Genomic DNA, 23,922 nt, shown 5'->3' with positions numbered 1-23,922 from the left:
CAAGAAGATATTCTCACTCCTCAATAACATTATGTTGATTGTGTTCCCCTCAAGCATCATATTTTACATTTTCTTATCATCTTTTAAACAGGTTCATGGGACAGTTAGAAAACTGGGAATGAATAAGACATCCATAACTACTATTCTTTTTTCACTGTTTTCTAAAAGGGTTTGTAACTTTTTACTGCCCAACTCTTAGATCCTTCATTGAACTGCCTAAAAACATCTTGTTTATGAATCTTCTCTAGACGCTGAGTTTGACATATTGCTATTATGTAGCTGTAGTTTGCAGTTTCTGGGAAGCAATTGAAACACTATTAACCCCGTGTATAGTGTCAACAGTTAAAGCAGACATTGGAATGAAGTAAGCTATATTTCTGGACTGAACAAAGTTCTACTGTTTAGAGTATTTAAGTTTGTTTAGTGAATCATGCTCAAGGGAAACGTAAGCAAATTTTACTTTACAATGCAGACATACCGCTGGTGGCAACACATGGTAATTTGTGGATTTTTTTTCACACTCAAGTAATGGAGGCTAGAAATGAAGGGAACCTTTTTATCTTAGCTTTGAAAGCACATGCTAAAAGTCTCTTCCAAGAAGTGTGCTGAAGCTTTTCATTTGGTTCCCGTCAGAGTTGTTCTCACTGACCAGTGTGGACGTGGGCACTGGCGATCATGAGCTGTGAGCTCCAGTGCTTATGCCAAAATTCTCATGACAATACACTTCTTCTCTTTCCATGTTATATAAAGAGCTTCTGGCAAAATGATCGAATCCTTTCAAATTTAAACCAACATTTGGCAACTGCAAATTAAACCTCTTTCAGATTTAAGGGGTTACCACCTGCTAAGAAATTTAGACACCACATCTGAAACCTGTTCCTCTCAAGTGCCCTGTTGTGTGGAACACTTAACATATTGGCCCAAAGTATGTAAGGAGGTTTTGTGTGCTGTAGAAGTAAAAATCAGTCTTTGCATAAAACAGTATTTATTTTTAATTTTGTGACCACTATTTTAGAAACTTATTTAATATTTTTAATGTTTTCCATCATTGTTTGGTTATCTATTAAATAGGCTTTTGTGCCCTGCTTTTTTCCTGGTAGGGCTTGGTGTTGCTTTATTGATCATCAGAATAGCTTCTGAAAGCCTAAGAACCCAGCTATTTAGAAAGGATTTTCACACTGGCATTTCTAGCTAGTGATATTTTCTTCCACTCACTGTTGAAGCACATTTATGTATTTCTTTATGGCAAAACCAAAAAGCTTTAGTTGTGGTCTATCTAATATTACCATAGCACCTCAATACTAAGGGTAGGGATTCTGATTTCTGAACTGTTAGTTAGCCTACCACAATAAAGCAAAGTTGCAAATAAAAAAAAATCATGTTAACTTGACTGTATATTGAGAGATTCTGCAGCTGATAGAACAGCATTTTTAAATGTAACAGGTGGAAAATTACACTGTGCTTAGTGACTGAAGTTTTTAACTGCTAGTCCCTTTAAAAACACGTTTGTCAAGTGTGTATTCACACATATACTTAAATCAAGGGACTAAATGCTTGCTTTGTTTTAGCCATCTTTATTGTTATTTTTAGAAGGAAACTGGCTTTCGTAGTGGATTGCCCTCTGTGTTTTCTCTTGGCTTTTAATATGCCATCATCATGTGTATGTGATTAATTTTCAAAATTCATGACTTGAAGTGCAAGACAGATCTAAATGTTTGTTTACCAAGCTATGTGACTTTTCCCGAAGGATCTGTACTTTAATTCTTTACAACAGCTTAAAAAACATTATTTCTTAAATCTTTAAATCACTGTGTCTAGGTCATTTTTATATTGTGTGCCATAGAACTTACCCATGGAGAAAGAGAGCTCCTTCATTTTTGGACAACTACTGTAATGATTTTTTTAAGGAAAAATGAAAGGTGCCAGGGGTAATCATGGCCAGTCAATAATTACATAATGGACTTCAAATACTACAGCTGTCAGTTGACGGATTTGTTATGTAGTAAAATATATGATTTTGTATGGGTTTCTTCAGCTCTTTCCCTGCCACTAGCAACCAGAATAGCACTTTACCTTTTGGTTGGCTAGATAAGTGGCTGACTACATGTTTTTTTTCACTGTGGTGTGATTGGCTGAATAATCTTTCATTAATTGAAATATGAATTGAAGTCACATGAAAAATTACCTTTGGTTTTAAACCTACAATATTTTGATTGTCCATGTTTTCATCACATGCTGAGTAAAAGTGCCTTACAATGTAAAAATTGTACAGTACTTATGTTCCCAAGTAGCATCATCATCTTCTGGGTAGTAATTACATTGTGGTATTAATATTTAGAGAAATGGACCTCAGCAGTGTATTTACTGTGCATCTTTTAAGTCCTTAACTGTAGTTTTAATAAGCATGACATTATTTGATAAGTATATGACATTTACATCATTTCCAAAAAATACTGCCATGACTGTCTTTTATGCATATTTTAGCCTAAAATTTTGAAGTGTCTTTTCTTTCTTTCCTTTGTTTTTTCATTTTGTTTTGTTTTTTGTTGTTGTTATTGATATTAAACAGTGTAATCTTTGCAAGCATATATTGAAGATTATTCTGGAGCATTTATTGCCTTACCAGAAATGTTAGTAAGAAATGTTCTTTAGAATAGAAAGATAGACTTGAGTTTCTATACTTTAATAAGAGCTCTTTGTTCCTGGGGGGAGGGGGGGGGATTTTTACATTCATCTCAACTTATTAAAAACCCACAACTGAAATGAATTTTATTCCAAGGATCAGCAATTTTAGAATTTCAGATAGTACTTGCTCAGAAGTACAAGCTATTCAAGATATTAAGAGAATAACAAGATCTGTCGATCTACTAATGAATCAGAATCTATGTACTTGAACAAATGTATGAATTTCAAATATCTCAAAGCAAATGAAAAAGTGTTCTAGAGTGTTGTTGCTTTTTTAAAAAGCACTGAGGTTAGACCAAGGTATAGTTTGTTTTAACAGACATTTAGATTAATTATGAAGATAAGGAATGCATCATGGGTCAAAAATCAAACATTCCTCTCATGTTATGTATATTTTGTTCTTGTTATATTGGCTTTATTTTCAAAATTGTAGTTTGTAGTATTAGTTTCCTTTAATTGGTATCCTTGCATATACTATTCATTCAATAAATGAGTTATGACTTTGATATTTGTATGCCTTTTTTGTGGAAGTGTATAATGAAGTTTATTTGAATATAGCAATAGTATCATATTCCTTTTAGTCTGGCTTTATTTCAAGGTGAAATATCTAGTTTATTTAAGAATTTGTAGAAATCAAAAACAAATATGGGAAAAAAAGTTTGAATTCAGTTCAAAGTTTCACAATATTAAACTTTTTATTATGGCAATAAATGGCAGTCTTTTATTTACAATAGAATTGCATTACATCTTGGTTTTTTCAGTACATGGTTCAGATACCTACAGCTTAAATCATGTCTTTAGGAACCTAGTTAGAAAGTGATTTTGAAAATCAACACACCAAAACTCCTTGTGCAGTTTATCTGATAGATACCAGAATTGAAGGGTTAATACGTCAGAAAGAGATTCCATTTTATACACTTAACATTTACTCCCATTACCATGGACAGCTTGCTGCTAGTACAGTGTTCCTGTATTGCAGTTTATCATATCCAGGGCAAAAATCAAAATTCTAATTAGTGAGCTGGGCATGGTGATGCACGACTATAATCCCAACACTCTGGGAAGCTGAGGCGAGAGGACTGCAAGTTCAAGCTCAGCCCAGACTACTTAGTGACGAAGTGAGACCCTGTCTCAGAATAAAAATATAATTATAAGGGTTGAGGATAGGGCTCAGTGCAAAGGGCCTGAGGGCAAGCCCTGGTACCACATAAGAAGCTTTAATTAATGGAATACATTCATTTTATACACAATCCCTAATCCATATTCTTCCTCAGAGGGGAAGAGAATATCAAGCAACAGGTTCTGATCCATGTTGGAACATAGGGTGGTGTGCTTTTACCACAAATTCTACCGAGTAGTGCCTAGTACATGCGGGCATGTGTGTATTTAAAATACATTGCTGAGTTTCATTTGAATTGCCCCAATAAAACTATGGACATGGCAAATTAATGTGGTTTTCTTTAGCAAATCAGAACTGTGGCAGTTGAATGCTGGGCATGGTGGCACACGCCTGTAATCCCAGCACTTGGGAGGCTGCCGCAGGAGGATTGCTGCAAGTTCAAGGCCAGCCTGGGCTGTATAGTAAGCTTAAGGCCGGCCTAAATTACAGTGCAAGACCTTGTCTCAACAGAACCAGAAGAAAAAAAAAAAGAAAGACTATGACAGTTGGTTTATTGTTTTTCCAGCCACAGTCCCTAGCAATTACTAAGGTCATTACAAAGGATAAACCTGAAAAAATTTCCTGGAAAAATTCAGTGGCCAGAAAATGGCCAGTCCATCTTTTTAAAGAAAAAAATAAACCATTCTTCCATTTATGTTTTAGAGTCTTCAGTTGTGAAGGCAAAGTACTCTTTTTTATATCAACTAATGTTATATAACTTTGCCTTGTTCAGGTAATAAGGTAACTGGACAGTAAGGATATAAGGCCAACGTGTGTTCTTCTATTGTTTTTCTTTTTTTTTCAGCACTGGGGATTGAACCCAGGGAGTGCTCAGCTTCATCCCCAGCCTTTCTTTTTTCCTTAGGGTTGTGGTAAGTTGCCCAGGCTAGGCTTGAACTCATGATCCTCCTGCCTCCGCCTCCAGAATGGCTGGAGTTATAGGCATGTGCCACCATGCCTGGTTCACAAAAATATATTCTTGATTTTTATTCGGACGATAAAAACTAGAAAGTACCAGTTCCTGTGAAGTTGCTTATGGCATTTGAAAATTTTACTTTAGGAGACATGTTCTGTATATGGTTAGTGTACTAAAGTCAATCCCCCAGCCCTGGTTCCTTGTCAGAAGACACCAGATCCACAAAATTTTCAATTTATGACTTTGCCTATATCTCTGTGTTGGTATGTTTACTATGATTGGTGTAGGGGGATAGGGAAAAATAAAAGGCAGCTGAACAAAGAGGTATGATTCATAATATTCTAATAAAAAGACATACATGGAAACGAAGAATACTATTTGAGAGGGTAGCTTTTTCAGTGGTCCTGAGAGACTAGATATTTAAGAGAGTGTTAGGAGTGGTGAGACAAAAATAAACTATCCCATAATATGCACACTGGATTTAGATCTGTCTTTGAGTTTCTATAAAGTGATTTGTACAGAAGGTAATGTGTGTTTCTGAGTATTTTTGCAATCAGAACTGTTTATAGATTTCTTATTTATACAAGTAATGTATAGCCATGGAAAGGATTGAATTACTGGAACAATGTAGATGAACCTTGAAAACATTATACTAAGAAGACAGATACAAAAGGTCACGTATGATAGGATTCAATTTTTATGAAATTTCCAGGGACAAATGCAAAGAGATGGAAGGCAGATTACTGGTTGCCAGTAGCTACTGAGATGGGAAACTAAGGAGTGACTGTTAACAAGGTTAGAGTTTCTTTTTAGGGTGATAAAACATCTGGAATTAATGGTTGATAACTGCACAACTTTGTGACTATACTAAAAACCAAGAATTATACACGTAAAAGGATGTTTTGTTATGTGAATTGTAGAAAACTAATACAGTGTATGTGGTCATTGTAAAAAATTAAAATATACAAAGATATATGAAGCAAAAAATGAAAATACCCCCTTTCTTCATAAGCCTGTTCCCCAGAAGTATTGGATATGTATCCTGTTATATGCTGTCCTGTATATATATAACTTATATAGTTTTCTTTGTTAGGATAATGCTATTAATGTTAAAGTGCTATTAGGTGCTGTACTATGTTTCACTTGAACACATTGCAAGGTGTCAGTGCATCTAGATTTTTCACATGCTTTTTAGCAGCTCTGTAACATTGCATTGTATGGATGAGCTAGGATTGTTTTATCTAGTCTCACATACAGTATCCTCATGTTCTTATACAAGTAATTTCTTAGGCTAAATTTCCAAAAGTGGGACAAGTAAGTCAAAGGTATGTACAGTTAAAGTTTTGATAATTGCCATGCAAAAAAATGTGTACCAATTTAATGGTCCATCTATAGGGATTAAGCTTGCCTGCTTCTCCACTTCAGAACAGTGCTTTTTAGTGAAAAGAGGTGTGTGTGGTACCTTTTTTAATATAAATGCTATGGTGTTTTGATTTTGTTGTGATAGGTTATATCTCTAAACAACATATGGGTTATCTTTGGGAAAATAGGCAATATGTTTCATTTGTAAAATGATGCAATCAAAAAGTTTTGTTTCATGTGTATTAATTGTAATAATTGATCAATCATTTCCCTTTCTTTTTTGAAAAGAAACAGATTGTACATCACTGTCTACTGTTATCAGGTTGACCTACTTCTCCATGTCCAGGGTCATATGTGGCTCAATTCAGTACACATGAAGAGGTGGTGTACTGTTTTGCTGAACTCTTGGGACCATTATTCTATGACTGTGTCTAACAACTGGTCAATTCTGTGAAACAAGAAAAAGTCACTTGAATGTTTTTCTTTTAAACTACTTGTTTTGGCTTTTTATGAATAAAATCTAAGACTAACCAGGAAAATTGACTTTGCTTTTGGCTTATTTGTTGGAAAGTGACTTTTTTTTTTTCATTTAGTGATTTCAACCAACAGTTGCCTACGTGTCTGAAAAAAAATTATTACTAAAAATAACTTGGATACTCTCAAATTATGCCTGTCAGTCAGCATGGACGTTTCTAAATAAAGAATAAATTGTAGTTAAGGATGACTCATGGTATATGAAAATTAGATTTTTCTAATTCTCAAAAATATTTTGTGCTATTTAGCTTTTACAACCTTAATGAAACCATCTTATTGACAAAAAGCTTTAAGATAGAGATATAACATTACAAAAATAACTTATAATGTTTTACCAATAACCCAACCTTTGATCATGTTTCTGTCCACTCATTCTTTATGGGTTTGTTAAATAATGAAGTCTTTAAGGGGGCAACAAAATAGGGTGACTTCATTAGAGAGCTCTTTTTGTAACTTCGAACTGCAGCAATCATGGGGACTGCTGTCATTTTCATTTCAGAGGTTAACTCGACAATTTAACACAAAGGCTTATTTTCCACCATTCCTGATCCTTAAGGCCAATAGGCTTATGTTCTATATTTAGTATTACCAGGAAGCAATAAGTCCTCGGACCCTGGTCTCAGATGTTCTTGCTTACAGAGCAAACACAAAAAGAGTTTCTGAAACTTTACAGGTCAGAGAGCCAGAATTTTGGCATTGTCCTCAAATACAGCATTCTTTCTGGACATGCCTCAGAAGAATTGTTGTTCGACATGTCACTCTTTCCCATGTGCTCCAGTGGCTCAGGGCAGCTAGCCAGTGTGCTGTGAATAGAGGAATAGAGCATTAAAGAAAACATGTGTTGCTCAGGCAGAAGCCTTGACAGGTTTTATTTCTCCCTTGGGAAGAGGCAAGGAGGAAGAGGGAGGATCTAGGCAGTCTATACTGTGGCCCATGGAACACTTTGGAACTGGGTCACCTATCTCATGAAACTTGGAAATGCAGCCAACAGTTGGAAGGCCACTTCCTACAAAGATCAACACAAAACTTGAAACAGTCATGTAACTATTCATTTTTTTTCCTTTGATGCCCTCCTGCATTACCTTAATTCAACTCTATTACCTTAATTTTCACCCCTTCAAGACCATTCATTTTCTGACTCTAGTCCCTACCTAAGCATTCCTGGTTGTGTTAGTCTTCTGTCACTGTTACAATACCTAAAATGATAAATTTAGAAAAGGTTTATTTTAGCTCACAATTTGGACAGTTCCTGTCCAAAAGAAATTAGTGCATTGCTTCAGGGCTCTAATGAAGTAGCACATCATGGAAACTGGTCACCTTACCAGGCAGCAAAGAGGAAGAGACCAGGGTCCCATAATCCCCTTCAAGGGCTTGTCCCCAGTGCCCTAAGGACCTCCCAGTAGCTGCACTCCCAATAGCAGTACCCTGGGGATTGTGCTTTAACACGTGGACCTTTGAGGGACACTCATCCAAACCATTCCATTGACGTTCTGGTCTTTGCCATATTGTAGTATTCTCACCCTTCACCAAAATCCACTACTATAGCTGTCACCTGGCTGTTACTGAAATTCCATGCTAATTTCTACCCAATATTCTGGCTATTGAAGCATGAGTCCCAAACTAAATTGTCCTGACCTGAGTTTATGTTTGGTAGTGACATCATTCATTAATAGTATAGTAATTGGTTGCCTTCAGTCTCCGCATTGACTTGCTGCTAAGCTCCTCAGCATCTATCACTCTGTCTTTTGGAGCCATCCTCTCCTTATTGCTGTTAGGCTAATAGGGATTCTACTTTCTTTTTTTCACCTTTTGCCCAGATTCCTAACTTGCCAAAGTTTATCAGACTTTAGTTCCTTTGTTTGCTTTATTGGGCAGTTCTTGGCCTTGGTCTTCCTTCTTTACTCAGTCTGGATGTGATGGGAAATTACCCTTGGACACCACTGGCCTCGACTTCTCACTTCTCTCAGTTCTTTGCCACCCTGTCACATCACCACCATCGTCACTACCCCTGTCTTACTCCCATCCCATCCCCTGTTTACATCTGGGGAAGAAGACTTGCTAAAGAAAGTCATAACTATGCAAACTGATGCTACCAGTTAGTCTCAGCTTCTGTCAATCTTCAGTCCTTTACTTCCTTATCTTTCCCATTGTACTTAGAATCTGCTGCAAACATAAGCATGTAAACTCCAGAGTTTGGTAGTCTGGGTTCAAACTGCATGTAAGCTTGGTTGATTTATTGCTTGCCTCCACCTCTATTACCTATAAAATGCAGCTAAAGATAGTACTTCACTCCTAAACTTAGGAGGATTCGAGGAAGGGACACAGACTTGAGACTCCCCCCTCCCTCAATACTGTCCCTTGTACCTGTGTTCCCAGTTCCAGGTTTTACCTCATTCTCTCATCTATCTCATTTTCTTAAAGCCTAGTGTGCACTTGACATTTCCACTTCCATGTTTTTATTACTTGTTCCTCGGCCCACTGTGCCTCCTTCTGTCCAACCACGTGTATTTCTCAACTACCCTTAAAGTGTTCTGGTGAAATTCACCACGACTACCCTGGTATTGCCAAAACAAGTGAGCCTTTTCTTGTTCTTAAGTTACTTCTTGACTCTTTGTTGTCCTTGACAGTGCAAGAGCTGTCCTTTGATCTGCAAATCTGCTTTTGCCTGTGACCCAAGAGAAGGAGTAACACATTACATGATGGGACCAATATTGAAAAGTCCTTCTGTCACCTGGGGTTCTATATGGACTACTTACCTTACCTACTAGCAGAGATTTAATAGGAACGGACCTCACATCCGGTATTTCTTGCCAAAAGAAAGACCCTCAGATGTAAGGTGAACTGTGGGAACCTGGAAGGCAATGGAGTGAAAGAATTGAGAGAGAGAGAAAGTTGAAGCCATTATGTCCAGAAGTAATGGAGTTGATTGACCAACTTGCTTATGAAAAATACAAGGTAAAAGCTTGAAGTGCATGGGAAAGCAAAGTGTATTTATGTACATGTATACATGTTATTCTTATCTAATCAAAAGAAAGAGGGCTGGGGATTTGGCTCAGTGGTTCCAGTGCCTGCCTCACAAGCACAAGGTCCCGAGTTCGATCTCCAGTACCAAAAAAAAAGAAGGATAAAACACACACCTACTTATAGAACCTATGAGAATCACCAGATGAGCAGGGCTGAGATCAAAAGCTGGGGAATTGAACATTCCACCCACAAATCCAGTCGAGCAGCAGACAGGTGAAAACGGTACTGCCTTTCTGCTGGAACCCTTCTGCTGCATACTTACATGATGTCTTTCTCCAGCATGCAAGGTTCAGAGAGCCTGGCCCCTTTTACTGTGGTCAATTCTATTGTTGAAAAAATTGCAGCCGGGCATGGTAGCACATGTCTATAATCCTAGCACTCTGGAGGCTGAGGCAGGAGGGTCACTGCAAGTTACAGGCCAGCCTGGACCACATAGTGCCAAGACCAGTGCTACCTTGTCTCAAGAAACAAACAAAAGTCACCTCCTTGCAAGTTCTAGCTGTTGGTATTAATGGCAATGTGTCTCTTACTATAATTTTTTATTTAAACATTCACCATATTTTGTATCACACTTTCATATATTGCTATACATATTATTTTTACAAAAATAGGCTCTTCTACCTCCTAAGTTGTAATCTTTTATTCACTGAAAGATTAGATGTATCTTTCCAGGTCAGTGTCATTCTTATGGCTGCATAATTGTCCATTCTGTGGATGTCTCATAGTTCAGTTAGCCATTTCCTTATCATTGGACAGGTAAATAGTTGCCAGGTTTTGTTGTTGCTATTTTGCTGTTGCAAATAGTGCTGATATTTAATCACAGAGCAACAGCAGAGACCCCAAAATTGAAGGATAATCTACACAATGACGTGCCTGATCTCAGGAAAAAAGTCTTGAAAAACAAAGAAAGGCTGAGAAAACATTCCAGATTTAAACTGACTACAGAGACATGACACAAATGATTAAAATGGCAAGCAAAAGACAAAAAAAAAAAAAGATTTAGCGGGCCGGGGATATAGCTCAGTGGTTCCGGCGCCTGCCTTGCAAGCGCAAGGTCCCGAGTTTGATCCCTGGTACCAAAAAAAAAAAAAAAGCAAAAGAGGCATAACAACATAAAGCAAGACTCAAAGCCAGGCATGGTGGCATACTCCTGTAATCCTAGAACTCTGGGAGGCTGAGGCAAGACTGCAAGTTCAAGCCTAGGCTAAGAAACTTAACAACTTCGCAAGATCCTGTCTCAAAAAATAAGGCTAGGGATGTAGCTCAGTGTGAAGGTTCTGGGTTCAATTCCTAGTACCACAGAAAATAAAAGTAATGTTCAATTCTTCGTTGGATCCTGATTTAGGAAAAAAATTCTTTTTGCTATGAAGGATATTTTTAGGACTTTTTGCTAAATATAAATATAGATAATATTGTGTAAATGTTAACTTCCTGATTCTAGTCACTGGCCTGTAGTTGCGTAAGAGAATATCTTTGGGCCCACTATAGAGCTCCGTGCTCAGGGTGCTTACCTAGCATGCATGAGGCCCTTTGTCCTGTCCCCAGCACTGCAAAGGGGAAAAAAAAGAATATCCTTGTTCTTAGAAAACACCTACTAAAATTGTTTAGGAACAAAAGACTATTTTGTAGGGTCAGTAAACTCAAGGAACAAGAGTAAATCTGCAGGCTGCGGATTTAGCTCAGTGGTGCCACTGCCTGCCTCTCAAGCGCAAGGTCCTGATTTCGATCCCTGGTACCAAAAAAAATAAATAAATCTGCAGAGGCCATCAGGATATTTAACTCAAGAATCATATCTGGCTGGCCACAGTGGCACACTCTAATCTCAGCTACTAAAGAGGTTAAGGGGTGGTTGTTGTTTGGTTTGTTTATTCAGGGTGTTCTGTTTTGAAACAGGATCTCCCTATGTAGTCCAAGCTGACTTGGAACTCACTATCTGCCCAGGCTGGCCTTGAACCTATGGTGATCCTCCTGCCTCAGCCTCCTAGGTGCTGTAGTTACAGGCATATGGCACCTCTCCTGGCTGGAAGAGGTTAAAGTTGGAGGATTGTGAGTTTGAGGCCGGCGAGGATAACCTAGCAAGATCCTGTCTCAAAAAACAAAACTAAAGAGCCGAGAAGTAAGAGGACAAGCTGTTTGGGGGTCAGATGGGCTAGAGAGAACTTTCTCCATCCCAATCCTCAGGATGGCTCCCCACCTTTTCCACTGCGGTGTACCCAAAATAGAGGAAACTGATCTGGGCTGATTTCATCCTTCAGCTGTCACTGTTGTTTTGTTTTGTTTGTATCTCCTGTCCTCATCTGTCTTAGATCCCTCTTCCATTTTGTTGAAGTAACACTTCTTTTCTCTTTTCATTAATAGACAGGGGTCTTGCTGTGTTGCCCAGACTGGTCCCAAACTCCTGGACTCAAGTGATCCTCCTCCGTCCTCCCAAGTAGCTGGGGCTAGATGCACACCCCTGGGCTGACTCCACAGTTTTTTTCCTTACAGGATGCTTGTGTAATAAATGTCTAAAAATATTGCTGAGCTGACAATTATTGTACATAGTACTTCCTCCTCGAGTGACTGCTTCCTTAAAATAAATTCCTGGAAAAAAGTTCTTACAGCTGGGGATTTAGCTCAGTGGCGCTGCGCCTGCCTGGCAAGCGCAAGGTCCTGAGTTCGATCCCTGGTACCGCAAAAAAAAAAAAAGAAAAGAAAAGTTCTTAAGTCAAAGTGCATTTTTTTAAAAACCAGAAAATAAACACCAACTTTATTAATACAATAGCAACAGAAAGGGTTTCCAGTGTCTCAGAAGAAGAAAAATAACCTGAAACCCACACCACCTGGTGTTACAGGATTAAATGCTTGCATCACATTTACTGTTCTGATTGCTCCCTGCCACACCCCAAAGGGTTATCGAGGACAACTGCCATTACAGCGACATGCTGGGTTCTGGGTGGGGGGACAGCTTCACAGTAGGCACCCTGTCACATGAAAGGGACTTCTGCTAAGCAGCTCTTGGAGTAGAGAACACATCAATGTCGAGAACAGAGCCTTGCTTCTCAAGAGTTAAGAAAAACCATGAACTAACCTATCAGTTTTTCCTGGGTAGTCGGCCAGGGTGCTCTGTGAAGAATCCTCTTCCAAGCCCACCCCAAGCCCACACTGCAGGGAGGGGAGGGAAAGGGGGTGAGCCTGCAGCACGCTAGCGAGTGGGTACAGTGAGGCACTGGGCCCAGCTCTCTCTGCTGGTGGTTGTGGGTGTCTTTTCTGGCAGCTGCAGCAGCTTGATGGCGGAGGCAGAGGCCACCTCCCAATCACTTCTCGAATCCATGCTTTTTGCATTCATAGAAGAGGTCTGTCTTGGAGCTCCCCAAGTTGACAATCTTTGGGCACCCGTCTCTGTCCTCCTGGATGGTGCACTCCTTACAATAATAGGCATCAGAGACTCCCAGGCCTCCACAGATCACACAGCGCCCCTGGTAAGAGCCATAATTACACTCATCACATATTTGCACCAGGGTGCAGGGACGCACATAGGAGTCACAGATTACACATTTTTCACACAGTCTTCCAATGGCAACACCAGCCTGCTTGCGGCAAAAGATCAAATCTGGATGATGTTTAGCCATAACTCCTACCCAAGAGGGCTGCCGGTCACAGTGCATTTCTAAAAGCCCATTGATTCATACTACCAAATGCCTTGCAGAAAGTTATTACCGTGAACATGGTACCCAGTCTTAACAGTTGTGTGCCAACTTCCCATCCTGTTTCATATATACCCCTACCTATCCCCCACCCCATACCTAATTCTCCTTTTTTGCTTTTGATGCCACATTGTGGGTCATGAGATGAGGGAGCAAGCCTTTGGTGCAAGCAATCATCTAGGAGAGCTGTAAAAATGATCTGAGTGTAAGATGTTAAAGAAATAAAAAAGACCCGTTGATCTTACTCCCTACTCTCAATGCAGCACAGAACACTTCTGTGACTGGATGTGTGGCAAGAGCTTCTACAGCCGACACCAGCTGGATGTCCTGTAACTGCAGATAGCATCAGACAGAGTAAGGGCTTAGTCCCACAAGACTGCCCTGGCCCACTTGCAATGCCAATTGCAACTTCCAGGTTGTAACTTGCATTTTTGACAGACTAGCTATAAATGGGGGAGGGGCATCCCACAGCCCTCTCTTTGGTTTCAATGAATTTTCTAAGATTTCTCCAAAAACCAAAACTGGAAATTCCATTCAACCCAGCTATTCTCCTAGGTATCTTTCTGAAAGAATTAAAGATATCATATTACAGCGATCCATGCATACCCATGTTTATAGCAGCACAATCATAGCTAAATAGCTGGGGATTTAGCGCAGTGGTTCTGGCGCCTGCCTCAAAAGTGCAAGGTCCTGAGTTTGATCCCCGGTACCAAAAAAAAAAAAAAAAAAATTGGAAAAGAAAAAAAAAAGAATCATAGGTAAATATTGAAAGTGGCCTATATGTCCATCAACAAATGAATCGATAAAGAAAATGTGATATTTGTACACAATGGAGTACTACTCCATTTGAATCATTTGTAGGAAAATGGATGCACCTTGAGACCACAATGTTAAGTGAAATAAATCAGACAAGCTTAAATATTGCACGATTTCTCTTATATGAGAAACTCAAAGTATACATAAATAAAATAGCAAAATAAAAGATAGATAATAAGCAACAGGGAGATCTTTTGCAAAAGGGAAGGAGACTGAACAAGAGACGGAGGGAAGGGAAGAGAGGGAGAAGAAGGAAAGGGGATGAAAAAGAATTCAGATGTGTTATCTACATGTACCAACACCCTATGATGAATAAAATCAATGTGTACTGCAAACATGCACTAATAAAAATTTTAAAATTGCTAAGACAGCTCAAAAAATTCAGGAAACCATTTATGTTCACCAGTTTATTATAAAGGATATTACAAATGATGCAGATATACAGCCAGATGGAAGAGATGTGCAGGGCAAGGTATGGAGAGGGCACGGAGCTTTCATGCCGTCTCTGGATGCACTGCCTTCACAGCATCTCCATGTGTTCAGCAACCCAGGAGCTCATCAAATTTTACTGTTCAAGAATTTTTATAGAGCTTGACCTGTGTTGGTGTGGGGGGCTGCAAGTTCCAACTCTCAAATCACTTGGTCTTTCTGGTGACTGGCCCCATCCCAAGGTTATCTAGAGGCCCTGCCTAAAGTCATTGTGAACATAAACTCAGCTATGATCAAAAGGAGCTTTTTATAGGGCTGGGCATGTATCTCAGTGGTAAAGCATTCACCTAGCATGTGTCAGGCCCTAGATTTTTATCCCCAGCCCAGCTGCCACCACTTTCTGTTTTACTTTTCAGACTATTAACTTTAATGCAAGCAACAAGTACTTCTCCTTCTAGACATATACTTCCCAGTATGTAGCACTGTCATGACACATTATTTCTACTATTGCGTTTCTGACCCAAAATGGAAATTCAGCCAGGTGTGGTGGCACATGCCTATAATCCCAGCACTGGGGAGGCTGAGGCAGGAGGATCCCCATGAATTCGAGGCCAATGAGGGCTACATAGTGAGTTCAAGGCCAGCCTGGACTGCATGGTGAGACCCTGTCTCAAAAAACCAAAAAAAGAATGTGTGTGTGGGGGGGGGATTTTATAAATTTAGTCACTGGTAGCATCAGACAATCTCAAAATAGGAGGAGTTGTACCAAATAACTGGCCAGTGCCCTTCAAAAATGTCAAGTCATGACAGGCAAAGACTGAGATGAAGAACTCTTCCAGAACAATGGAGACTAAGGAGATTTGACAAAGAAACACTACATATGCTTCTGGATTGGCTCCTAGTCCAGAAATAGAGGACACAGATCCACGGGCCAGAAGAAGGGCTTCTCGCCTCTGTGCCCAGACAAAAGGGGGATTGAAGCAGTGTAGACAGGGATGGAAGGAATTGATGTGGTCCATGCTGAGTCCTTCAATCTCTTCATAAATTCATTTGTTGAACCTGTCTGTAGAATGCTGATACTGGAGGCTGAATGAGCAGCATTGTTCTGAACTTTACCGAGGGGAATAAGAGAGGAAGCCAACCTAGGACTCAATGGATTGTAGAGGATTTTGAGGGCTCAGTTAAGATTGAAGACCACGAATGTGTAGAAATACCACTCTCCATAGTTGTGGGATTTTCCCCAGCAGCACTACTGCAGCCCAATAGACAAAACAGGCTGTGGAGTTAATCCAGAGTGTAGCTTAGGCATCTTGGCAGAGCAGAACCAGGAAGGCTACAAAGGACTTCTAGGATGGTAGAAAGAGTCAGGTGATGGAACTGGGCAGTAAGGGAAGTCGGGAGCAGAGTAGTAGACCAGAGATCTGGAGGTTTTCTGAGTCCAAAGCACAATTAGGGTGGCCAGAAAGAAATGGAGAGGAAGCAAGTTGCAATCAGAAATTGGGGTCCTCCAGTTTAAAAGCTGCTGCCATGCATAGCACTGGAAAGCATCCTCCAGCTCAGCCTTATACCAGTGTCCGAGTACTACATCCCAGTTTGCCTGGGAAAGTCTCAGCTTCTATGTTTTTTCCCCAGCATTTTCTCCAACTTAGTAGCATCTGACCCAGATTTTTCATTTTCTAATAAAGTTTAAGTATTAATAGTTGCCTTGAAATAAGCTAGGATGGATGTAGTGGACTGCAAGTTTGAAATTCCAGTTTCTGCCTTGGTTTCATCTGCTAGCTTGTGAGATACATACACAGAGGACGAAGTTCACACTTTAACATGGGATTAAACAGAAATAACCAGTGATAACCCTTCTCCCTTCTAACCTTTCCCAAATACAATATAAAATACCTCCCTCTCAAGGACAGAAGCAGAATGTTCACTGATAACAGAACAAGGGCACTCAGAACTGCAAGGGTTGGGAACAAGCAACTCATTTCAGTACCAGCAGAGAGACAGAGTATTGTCCATTGTGTCCCTTGCTGAAGACCTGCTGTACCAGCCAACTGTACACATGCCAAAGCCTGCAAGATAAAGGAAGCTGCTAGGCCACCAGCAAGTAGGCCAGTGGATGCAGGAATTTCAATCTATACATGTATGTAAATATATTCAGGAAATAAATGTGGAGGAATCCTGCCATAGAACATATAGCTGGTAGTCTGAATGCCTTCATTTCAATGGTTATATCAGCCATTACATGGTGCAAATCCACAAGCCCTTATTTGGTAGTATTTTTTGAAATATTGCAGTCAGCTCTTTCCACATGAGTTCATAAAGTGCATAATTAATGAAAAATTAACCACCAAATTTGTTTCTCAAAATTGATGAACGTGTAATGTGCATGAAACATTTGTCAACATTTATCATCCATTCTCAGGGCATAGTGCTGATACTGACTACATGAAAACCGGAAAACATAAATCTTCTGAGTAAAGAGTAAACAGCATCTACTTCCAAGGTTTGTAGTTATTTTTAGATGACCATGCCCAAAGATGATGATTTAAGGAGATGCTGCTGCAAAGAGGATAATAACATATTGTTCTGTGAGTCATTTTTGTTTAGATCAAATGACTTTCTCAAAAATTCATTTGCTCATTTTCCATTTCAAACTTCCTTGCACATGACAAAAAAAAATGAAGCAATCCTTTTTTTTTTTTTGGTACTGGGGATCGAACTCTGGTCCTTGCGCTTGCGCAGCAGGTGGCAAAACCACTGAGCTAAATCCCTAGCCCAAAGCAATACTTTTAATGTGTAGTTCTATTAGCCGAACTTCACAAATAGTTAAGAGGTGCCCCCTTACAAATTGATACTCTTAGATGTACCAGTTAGAAAGTCAGTTCTATTAATCAAGGCTTGCCATAGAAGCTGAACCACCAGAATGTGTCATATATCTATATCTATCTATAGATAGATATAGATATATCGAGAGAGAGAGAGAGAGAGAGAGAGAGAGAGAGAGAGAGAGAGAGAGAGAGAGAGAGAGAGAGAGAGAGAGACAGAGAGAGAGAGAGAGAGAGGGAGAAACTGATTTTAAAATTTGGCTTACATAATTGTAGAAGCTGGGTGAGTCCAAAACTGGATGGAGTAGCCAGGCAGACTGGAGACTTAGGGAGGAGTGGAAGTTCCAGTCCAAAAACAGTCTGCTGGCAGAATTTCTTCTAAATCATGGAAGGTCAGTCTTTGTTCTATTAAGACTACCAGCTGATGACACCCAACCACATTCTGGAGGGTAATCTGCTTTACTCAAAGCCCACTGATTTAAATGTTAATCTCATCCAAAAACACACCTTCCCAGAAACATCTAGAATAATGTTTGACCCACTATCTAGGCATCACCAGTGGTCAGCCAAGCTGACACACAAAATTAATCATTACATCGGTTAGTTCCAATAATAGTTCGATTTTCTACTCAATTCACGGCATCAATGCTATAGAAATTTATTCTGGTGAAAGTAAAACCCCTGACATTGAGAAAGCTATTGTCAATTCAGTTTTAAAATTCAGCATGTAGGGTGTTTTTGCGGTGATATTTTTTTCATAAGAGTACAAATTCTGGAGGAGCACAGAAGCATGGTAAAAACATGATTCTTAATAAATCAAGAAACTTGTGAAGCAGAAACATAGTTGAATTGATTGTGGTGCAAAAATTATTCATAATTGTGTTCAAACAAATAGGTTACAAAATTGTTTCTGGGAAGGGAGAAATGGAGATCTTTTTTTCTTTTTTAGTTTTGCTGAGTGTCAAACCCAGTGCCTTGCACATGCTAGGCAAGTGCTCTACCACTAACTTACATCCCAAATCTCAGAGTAGATCATTTTTTAACAAAATGTGACAAAATATTATCTGTAGAATCATGAAAAAATTACTAATCATTTTCTTCATTTCATATTTTGTTTGAAAACAAATTTTTTAAAGTATGCATTTCGATTTTAAATGTAATGTCTGATTTTCAGTAAAACATTTCATTTATGACTCACATTTTCACTTAGCAAAAAAAAGCATTACATCTTGAAATTGCACTCTGTTGACTGCTTTCCAATTTAAGCACACACAAAAAAACTCCAAGTTGTCACATAGAATGACATGGCTGCAGTGATAATACTGGTTCTTTGTCAGTACAAATCATCTGGTTATAATCGCCTGGTTGCCAGTCACCTGATTATCACTGTTTATGTTGAATCTACTATTATAATACATGATTATCTAATTCTACAAGATTTAGAGGAAGGAAAGGCAAGCCGGAAGCAATCTGGAAGGATTCTGAATTGTTGAGTACCTAATTTATGAACAGATGTGGATTGCTGAATCTCCATGTGTCAGAGATTAAATATATAACCTGAAGTTTTCAGAATGAACTTCCAGATAGAATACATTGTTTATTAAGTGGATAAGTAATGAAAATATGCTAATATGAAGTTCAACGTCTATTCCAAGTAGGAATACATGCATGTATTTACCAAAACATATATTAAAAGTGTTCATTACAGCCCAAAGCTCCATGGAAGCTGCCCAAATGTCCATCAAGAGGAAAATGGGTAAGAAGTCTTAGAGGCTAGAGGGATAAATAGTGAAGAACTGATGAAGGCAAAACATATGAAGCACATGACATTGATATGATCATGTATCAAACCAAGTGTTTTAGAAAACATTTTGCATACATTCTTTTGTTTGATCCGCACCATGCCCTGTGATGACGGTACATCTTCACCTGTTACATGAGAAAACTGAAGCATAGAAAGTTCAAGGATCTTGCCTCAAATCACAGTGCTACTGGTAAACTCAGGATTTGAATTCAGATCTTTCTCCATTTAAAACCCGTATGTATCTTTTCCATTGTAGCCTGTTGCCGCTTCATAACAGAGAAGGCATAAAAACTAGGAAAGTATGGAGTTCACACATTCATACACACTGAAATTATAATAGCTAGTGTTTCTTGAGCACCTACTATGTGGCATGTACCATCGCAGGTGCTTTACATAAATCATTTTTTACAGTCCTCATACTAACCTTTCGCAGCGGGACTCATTCTCATTGCCCATACTGGCCCTGAACTGCTGGTCTCAAGTGATTCTCAGGCCCTTAGTCTCCCAAGCAGCTGGAACTACAGACATGCACCACAGCGCCTAGCTGGAAGAGACTGAAGTTCAGAGGAGTGCAACAACCTGACCAGTTTCTCCAATCTACAGCACGTCTCCCTCAGAATCCTTAGTAAGTGGGAAGCCACTGACCGAAAGGTGCTGGAGCTATACGGATGAGAACAGTGGGAATGGCGCCGCGAGAAACAACTGTTTGAAAGTAAGTAGCGGCAGATTTGTGGCCCAATCTCATATAGGAATTTGGGAAGGCAAAAATAAAGATCAGTAATAGCAACATTTCCCATTCATTTTATTTGCTCCTCTCGGATTTGTACCCTGATCCGGCTGCCTCTAGAGTTCTAGGTCTCAATTCTTACAACCAGGTAAGGATTTTGGAAAGTCCTGGGCCTCGAGTCGGGGAAAATAGAAGCCACAATGTAGTGCAAGGTCCTGAGAAGGGGATGCCTGGCTCCCGGAGCCTCATGGTGACTGGAACCTGAAGAACCAGCTCCTAGTTTAGGATCCCAGGAAAAATCCAGGTGAAGGTAGGTTTGGGAATCTGGACAGGAGGACAGGGTAAACAGGTATAGAGGCTGCAATGGGAAGCTTCCCCCTCTTCCGAAGGAAAATTCCCACAGCCACCTCTGGAGCTGGGAGGCGGCTGCAGTCAAGGAGAGCGCGCGGGCGCCGGCGTGGGCGGGGCGAGGGCGCCGGCGTGGGCGGGGCGGGGCGGGGCATGCTCACCAGAAGCGCGAGGCTGCGCGAGTGTTAGAGCCTCCGTCGGCTCTGGTAGCCTCCGCCGGCTTCCTTCTCCGCAGACTGCCACCAGCCCGCGCGCCAGCCGGCTCCGTTATGGCGGCTCGAAGCCCCAGCGTCGTGGTGAGCAGTTTGGCTCCGTGCCCAGTCCGGCCCGGCCCCGGCCTGCGCGGCAAGGCAGCGGCCCGGTCCTGAAGCGTGGGGTCCGCAGTGGTCACGGTGGCCCGGGGAACCCCGGAGGACGGGGGTGGTCACGGGTTCCCAAGTTTTGTCCTACGTCACGCGAGGGCGGCCTGGAGGACGCAATGGCGGGGTTCGGGATGGGTCTGTCCTCGGGACGGCTCAGGAGGAGAGGGCTGCGTGTGGGCAGAGACGGTGGAAATGGCGCTTAGGTTGACATGTGCCGCTCGCCAGCGTGCCGCGGGGCGGGGAGAAGCTGTGGGCTGCCTGGCGGCGACCGGGCGAGGCGAGGGCATGGGAGCTTCCTCGGAAGCCGCCTTTCCCTGGAAGTTCGGAAATGGCAGGGCGCCGTCGGGGTACCCCACGCGGGGCCCTCGGCCCCGAAAACGACCGCACGGGAGGGCACGCGGGGGACTGGGCTTTGCACTTAGTTCTGCAGATGCTATAATTCATATTTGTGGGAATGCGCATTGGCGCATTGGATGCCCACAACCACCTCGGTAGCAGTAACCATCCCTACCTTGCAGGCGAAGAAACTAATCAAAAGACAGGACATTTTCCCATCGCCCTCAAGTAGCAGGCCTTGAATTCAGATAATGCTTGAGCCTGAATTCTGTGCACTTTGATTGCTGCAGGGGATTTTTAAAAATGCGAATCAGGACCTTTCCCCGGACATTCTTGCCACAATCAACCCCTGATACTTTGCCTCCACCCTCCTTGATTTTGCTTTTCTTGAATTAGCCAAGCCATTGCCTCTCCCTCCCACCCTTCTACTCTTCCTTGCTAAAATAGCCAAAGTCTCCCTCATCCCCTTCCCCAGGCTAAATGCCCTAGTCTGCGTTATTATGGTGGTTGTCTTTGTTGACTTAGCAACTGTCTGGTTACCTGTGGATCGTCTCTTTCACTTTAACAAATGAATATTTTTTGCTGTGCTGGGAGCCCAAGACCTTATTCACTCTAAGCAAATGCTCTACCACTGAGGTAAAACCCCAGCCCCTAAACAAACTTTACAAGGGTAGGAGTTACCATTTGTAACGCCAGCACATGGCACAGTGCCTGGCTAGTGGGAAGTTTTCTTCTATTTTATTTAGTTAGTTTTCTGATACGAGGTGAGGTCCCATTGTTGTTGCCCAGAATGGTCTCAAACTCATGAGCACAAGCCACCCTCCCACCTCAGCTTTGTGAGTAATTGGGACTACAGGCTTGGGCCCTCAAGCCAGGCAGGAAGTTTTCAGTAATGGTTTGTTGAATGAGTAAGTAGTCACTTGATCCCTAAGAAAGAAAATATTCTGTTTCATATAAGGCATTGTGACTTAACGTAAAGTGCACAGTGTCCTTAATGAAGTCTGACACAGAATCCCACTTCCTTGGGCTGTTTAGCTGTGTGGCCTCTCTGGGCCCCTATTTTCTTATGTACATCTCAAGTAGTAGCTACTGGTGTTAGTGAAGGAATTGTAAGACAGTCTATGTGAATACACAGCCAACTCTTGCATGATCCCTGATTGGGAATAATAATAAGTCATTGTGTTTACATACATAGTCCTAATTAGTTTTCAAAACAACCTTTAACAGTGGTATGATCATTACCATTCTATAGAATAAGGAATCTGAAGCCTCAAAGAGATAAACAGACTTATTCTAAATCACAGAGCTATTGAGAGGAGAGGCTGGGCCATTGCCCAGTGATGCCTAACTGCCCAGGACTTGGGTTAATAGCAAGCATGTAGGGCAGGGAATAAATTTGAAAAAGGAAAAGTTCTAACTCAAATTTAGGCCTCTTCCCAGAGCCTATGCAATTAAGTGGTGCAGTAATATACAGTGGGCACTCAACAGAAGTAATGGCTGTTATTTTTATTCATTAGTTGAGGAAGTTAGGTAGATGCTTTTAGCTTTGGATTAATGATGCCTGCCCCAGTATACAGTGAATTAGATATTGCTAGAATTGGCTGTTAGTTTTGTTTTAATATCAAATTCATTGTTTTTTATTTTGCAAGTTCCAGGCCCCTTTTTAAAAATTTACTTCCCCTAAATTATCCATGTTAACAATAACACTTAATAGTGCTTACTGTGTGCTAGTTCCTTTTCTTTCCCTTTTTTTGAGATGGGGTCTCACTATGTAGTTCAGGCTGGCCTTGAACTCACTAGGCTTCCAACTTGCTGCATTCCTCCTGCCTCAGCCTCCAGTGCTGGGATTAAGGGTGTGCACCACCGTGCCCAGCTCTAGTTATTTTGGGCCCTTTTCTCTTTTTTGGGGACAGGGTCTCACTAAGTAGTTCAGGGTGTCCTTGAACTCACTAAGTAGCCCAGGCTGGCCTTGTGGCAATTCCTCTGCCTCTCAAGTACTGGGTGGGATTATAGGTGTGTGCCACCACTCCCAGCTCCTGAGCCTTTTACATATATTTACTGATTTGATCTTTATTTGTGTGGCTCAGAGGGATTAAGTAACTTGCCTAGGACCACTTAACAATGCTACTATTTGAAACTAAATTATCTGGGCCAGATTCTGCTCTTAACTTCTAAACTTTTTTTTTGAGGTGTTGGGGATCTAACTTAGGGCCTCTGAATGACAGTAGTAGATATTTATTAAATACTAGGTCTTAGGCAGTGTTTTGCAAAAATTATCTAATTAAATGTTCTAAGGTTATATAATAGATACCCTAGTAGGTAGACACACACTGACTAGTTTGACTAGAGGCACATATAGATACTAACTCTAAGTAATTTGCCCTAGATCAGTTTGATAAAATTGGCCTCCAGATCTGCCTGACTCAACCCATGCTGCTTGCTTGTCATTGTTTCAGAAAAATTCTTATGGATTTTTGTAATTTAAACATCAGATATGCTTTATGTGGATGTAGCTTCTAAACTCCAGGCTGGTAGTGGCAGAAATATAATACTGTATGTACTGAACTTAAATCTTAACTCTGCTAATGTTGTGTGTGCACACACACGCATGCACGTGTTCACACGCTCCCCTGCCTGTGTGCTTGCCTGATAGGGATCAAACCCAGAGCCTTGCATATGCTCTACCAGTGAGATATGCTTCAAGCCACCTGCTAGTGATTTTTAAAGAATTAGTAAAATGGTGTAATTATTTTTGCCCAATAGCATGTCATTGTTATGAATAGGGTTTAAACTGACAGTACTCTATAGATGCAGACAGAAAGACAGAAATTTTTTTAGACAAGGTCTTGCTATATAGCCCAGTCTGACCTTAAACTCACCAACTTTCTGCCTCAGCCTCTCAAGTGCTAAGA

At 40.6% G+C, this 23,922-nt stretch overlaps 2 protein-coding genes and 1 pseudogene across 9 annotated transcripts in view; 2 read left to right on the top strand and 1 right to left on the bottom strand.

Annotated features, from left to right (window-relative positions):
• Phf6 (PHD finger protein 6) overlaps positions 1-12,196 on the top strand; it is a 58,940-nt gene extending 46,744 nt beyond the window's left edge. For 2 of the 7 annotated variants that reach the window (XM_087199831.1, XM_087199830.1), the window contains exon 11: positions 4,650-6,665. The gene's annotated coding sequence lies outside the window, so the exon portion shown is untranslated. Of the gene's footprint in view, positions 1-91; positions 3,192-4,649; positions 6,666-9,283; positions 9,612-12,038 lie in introns of those variants that run through there. The other 5 variants (XM_013077893.3, XM_004860084.4, XR_015446823.1 and 2 more) reach the window with 4 other exon arrangements.
• Positions 12,197-12,234: 38 nt separating this feature from the next.
• On the bottom strand, positions 12,235-14,123 carry LOC101713763 (PHD finger-like domain-containing protein 5A pseudogene; annotated as a pseudogene).
• A 6,345-nt stretch (positions 14,124-20,468) lies between these two features.
• Positions 20,469-23,922, top strand: part of Hprt1 (hypoxanthine phosphoribosyltransferase 1) — a 35,893-nt gene continuing 32,439 nt past the window's right edge. The window contains exon 1 of one of the 2 annotated variants that reach the window (NM_001310288.1): positions 20,469-20,608. In NM_001310288.1, coding sequence (NP_001297217.1) covers positions 20,582-20,608 — 27 coding nt within the window. In that variant the 5' untranslated portion in view covers positions 20,469-20,581. The remainder of the gene's footprint in view (positions 20,609-23,922) is intronic. The other variant, XM_021240527.2, reaches the window with a different exon arrangement.

This window comes from Heterocephalus glaber, unplaced genomic scaffold (genome assembly GCF_053883595.1).
Source record: "Heterocephalus glaber isolate CG9 unplaced genomic scaffold, H.glaber_assembly_v1.0 deba00001729, whole genome shotgun sequence".
In the NCBI taxonomy this organism is placed as follows: domain Eukaryota; kingdom Metazoa; phylum Chordata; class Mammalia; order Rodentia; family Bathyergidae; genus Heterocephalus; species Heterocephalus glaber.
This window is presented reverse-complemented; position numbering and strand designations above follow the sequence as displayed.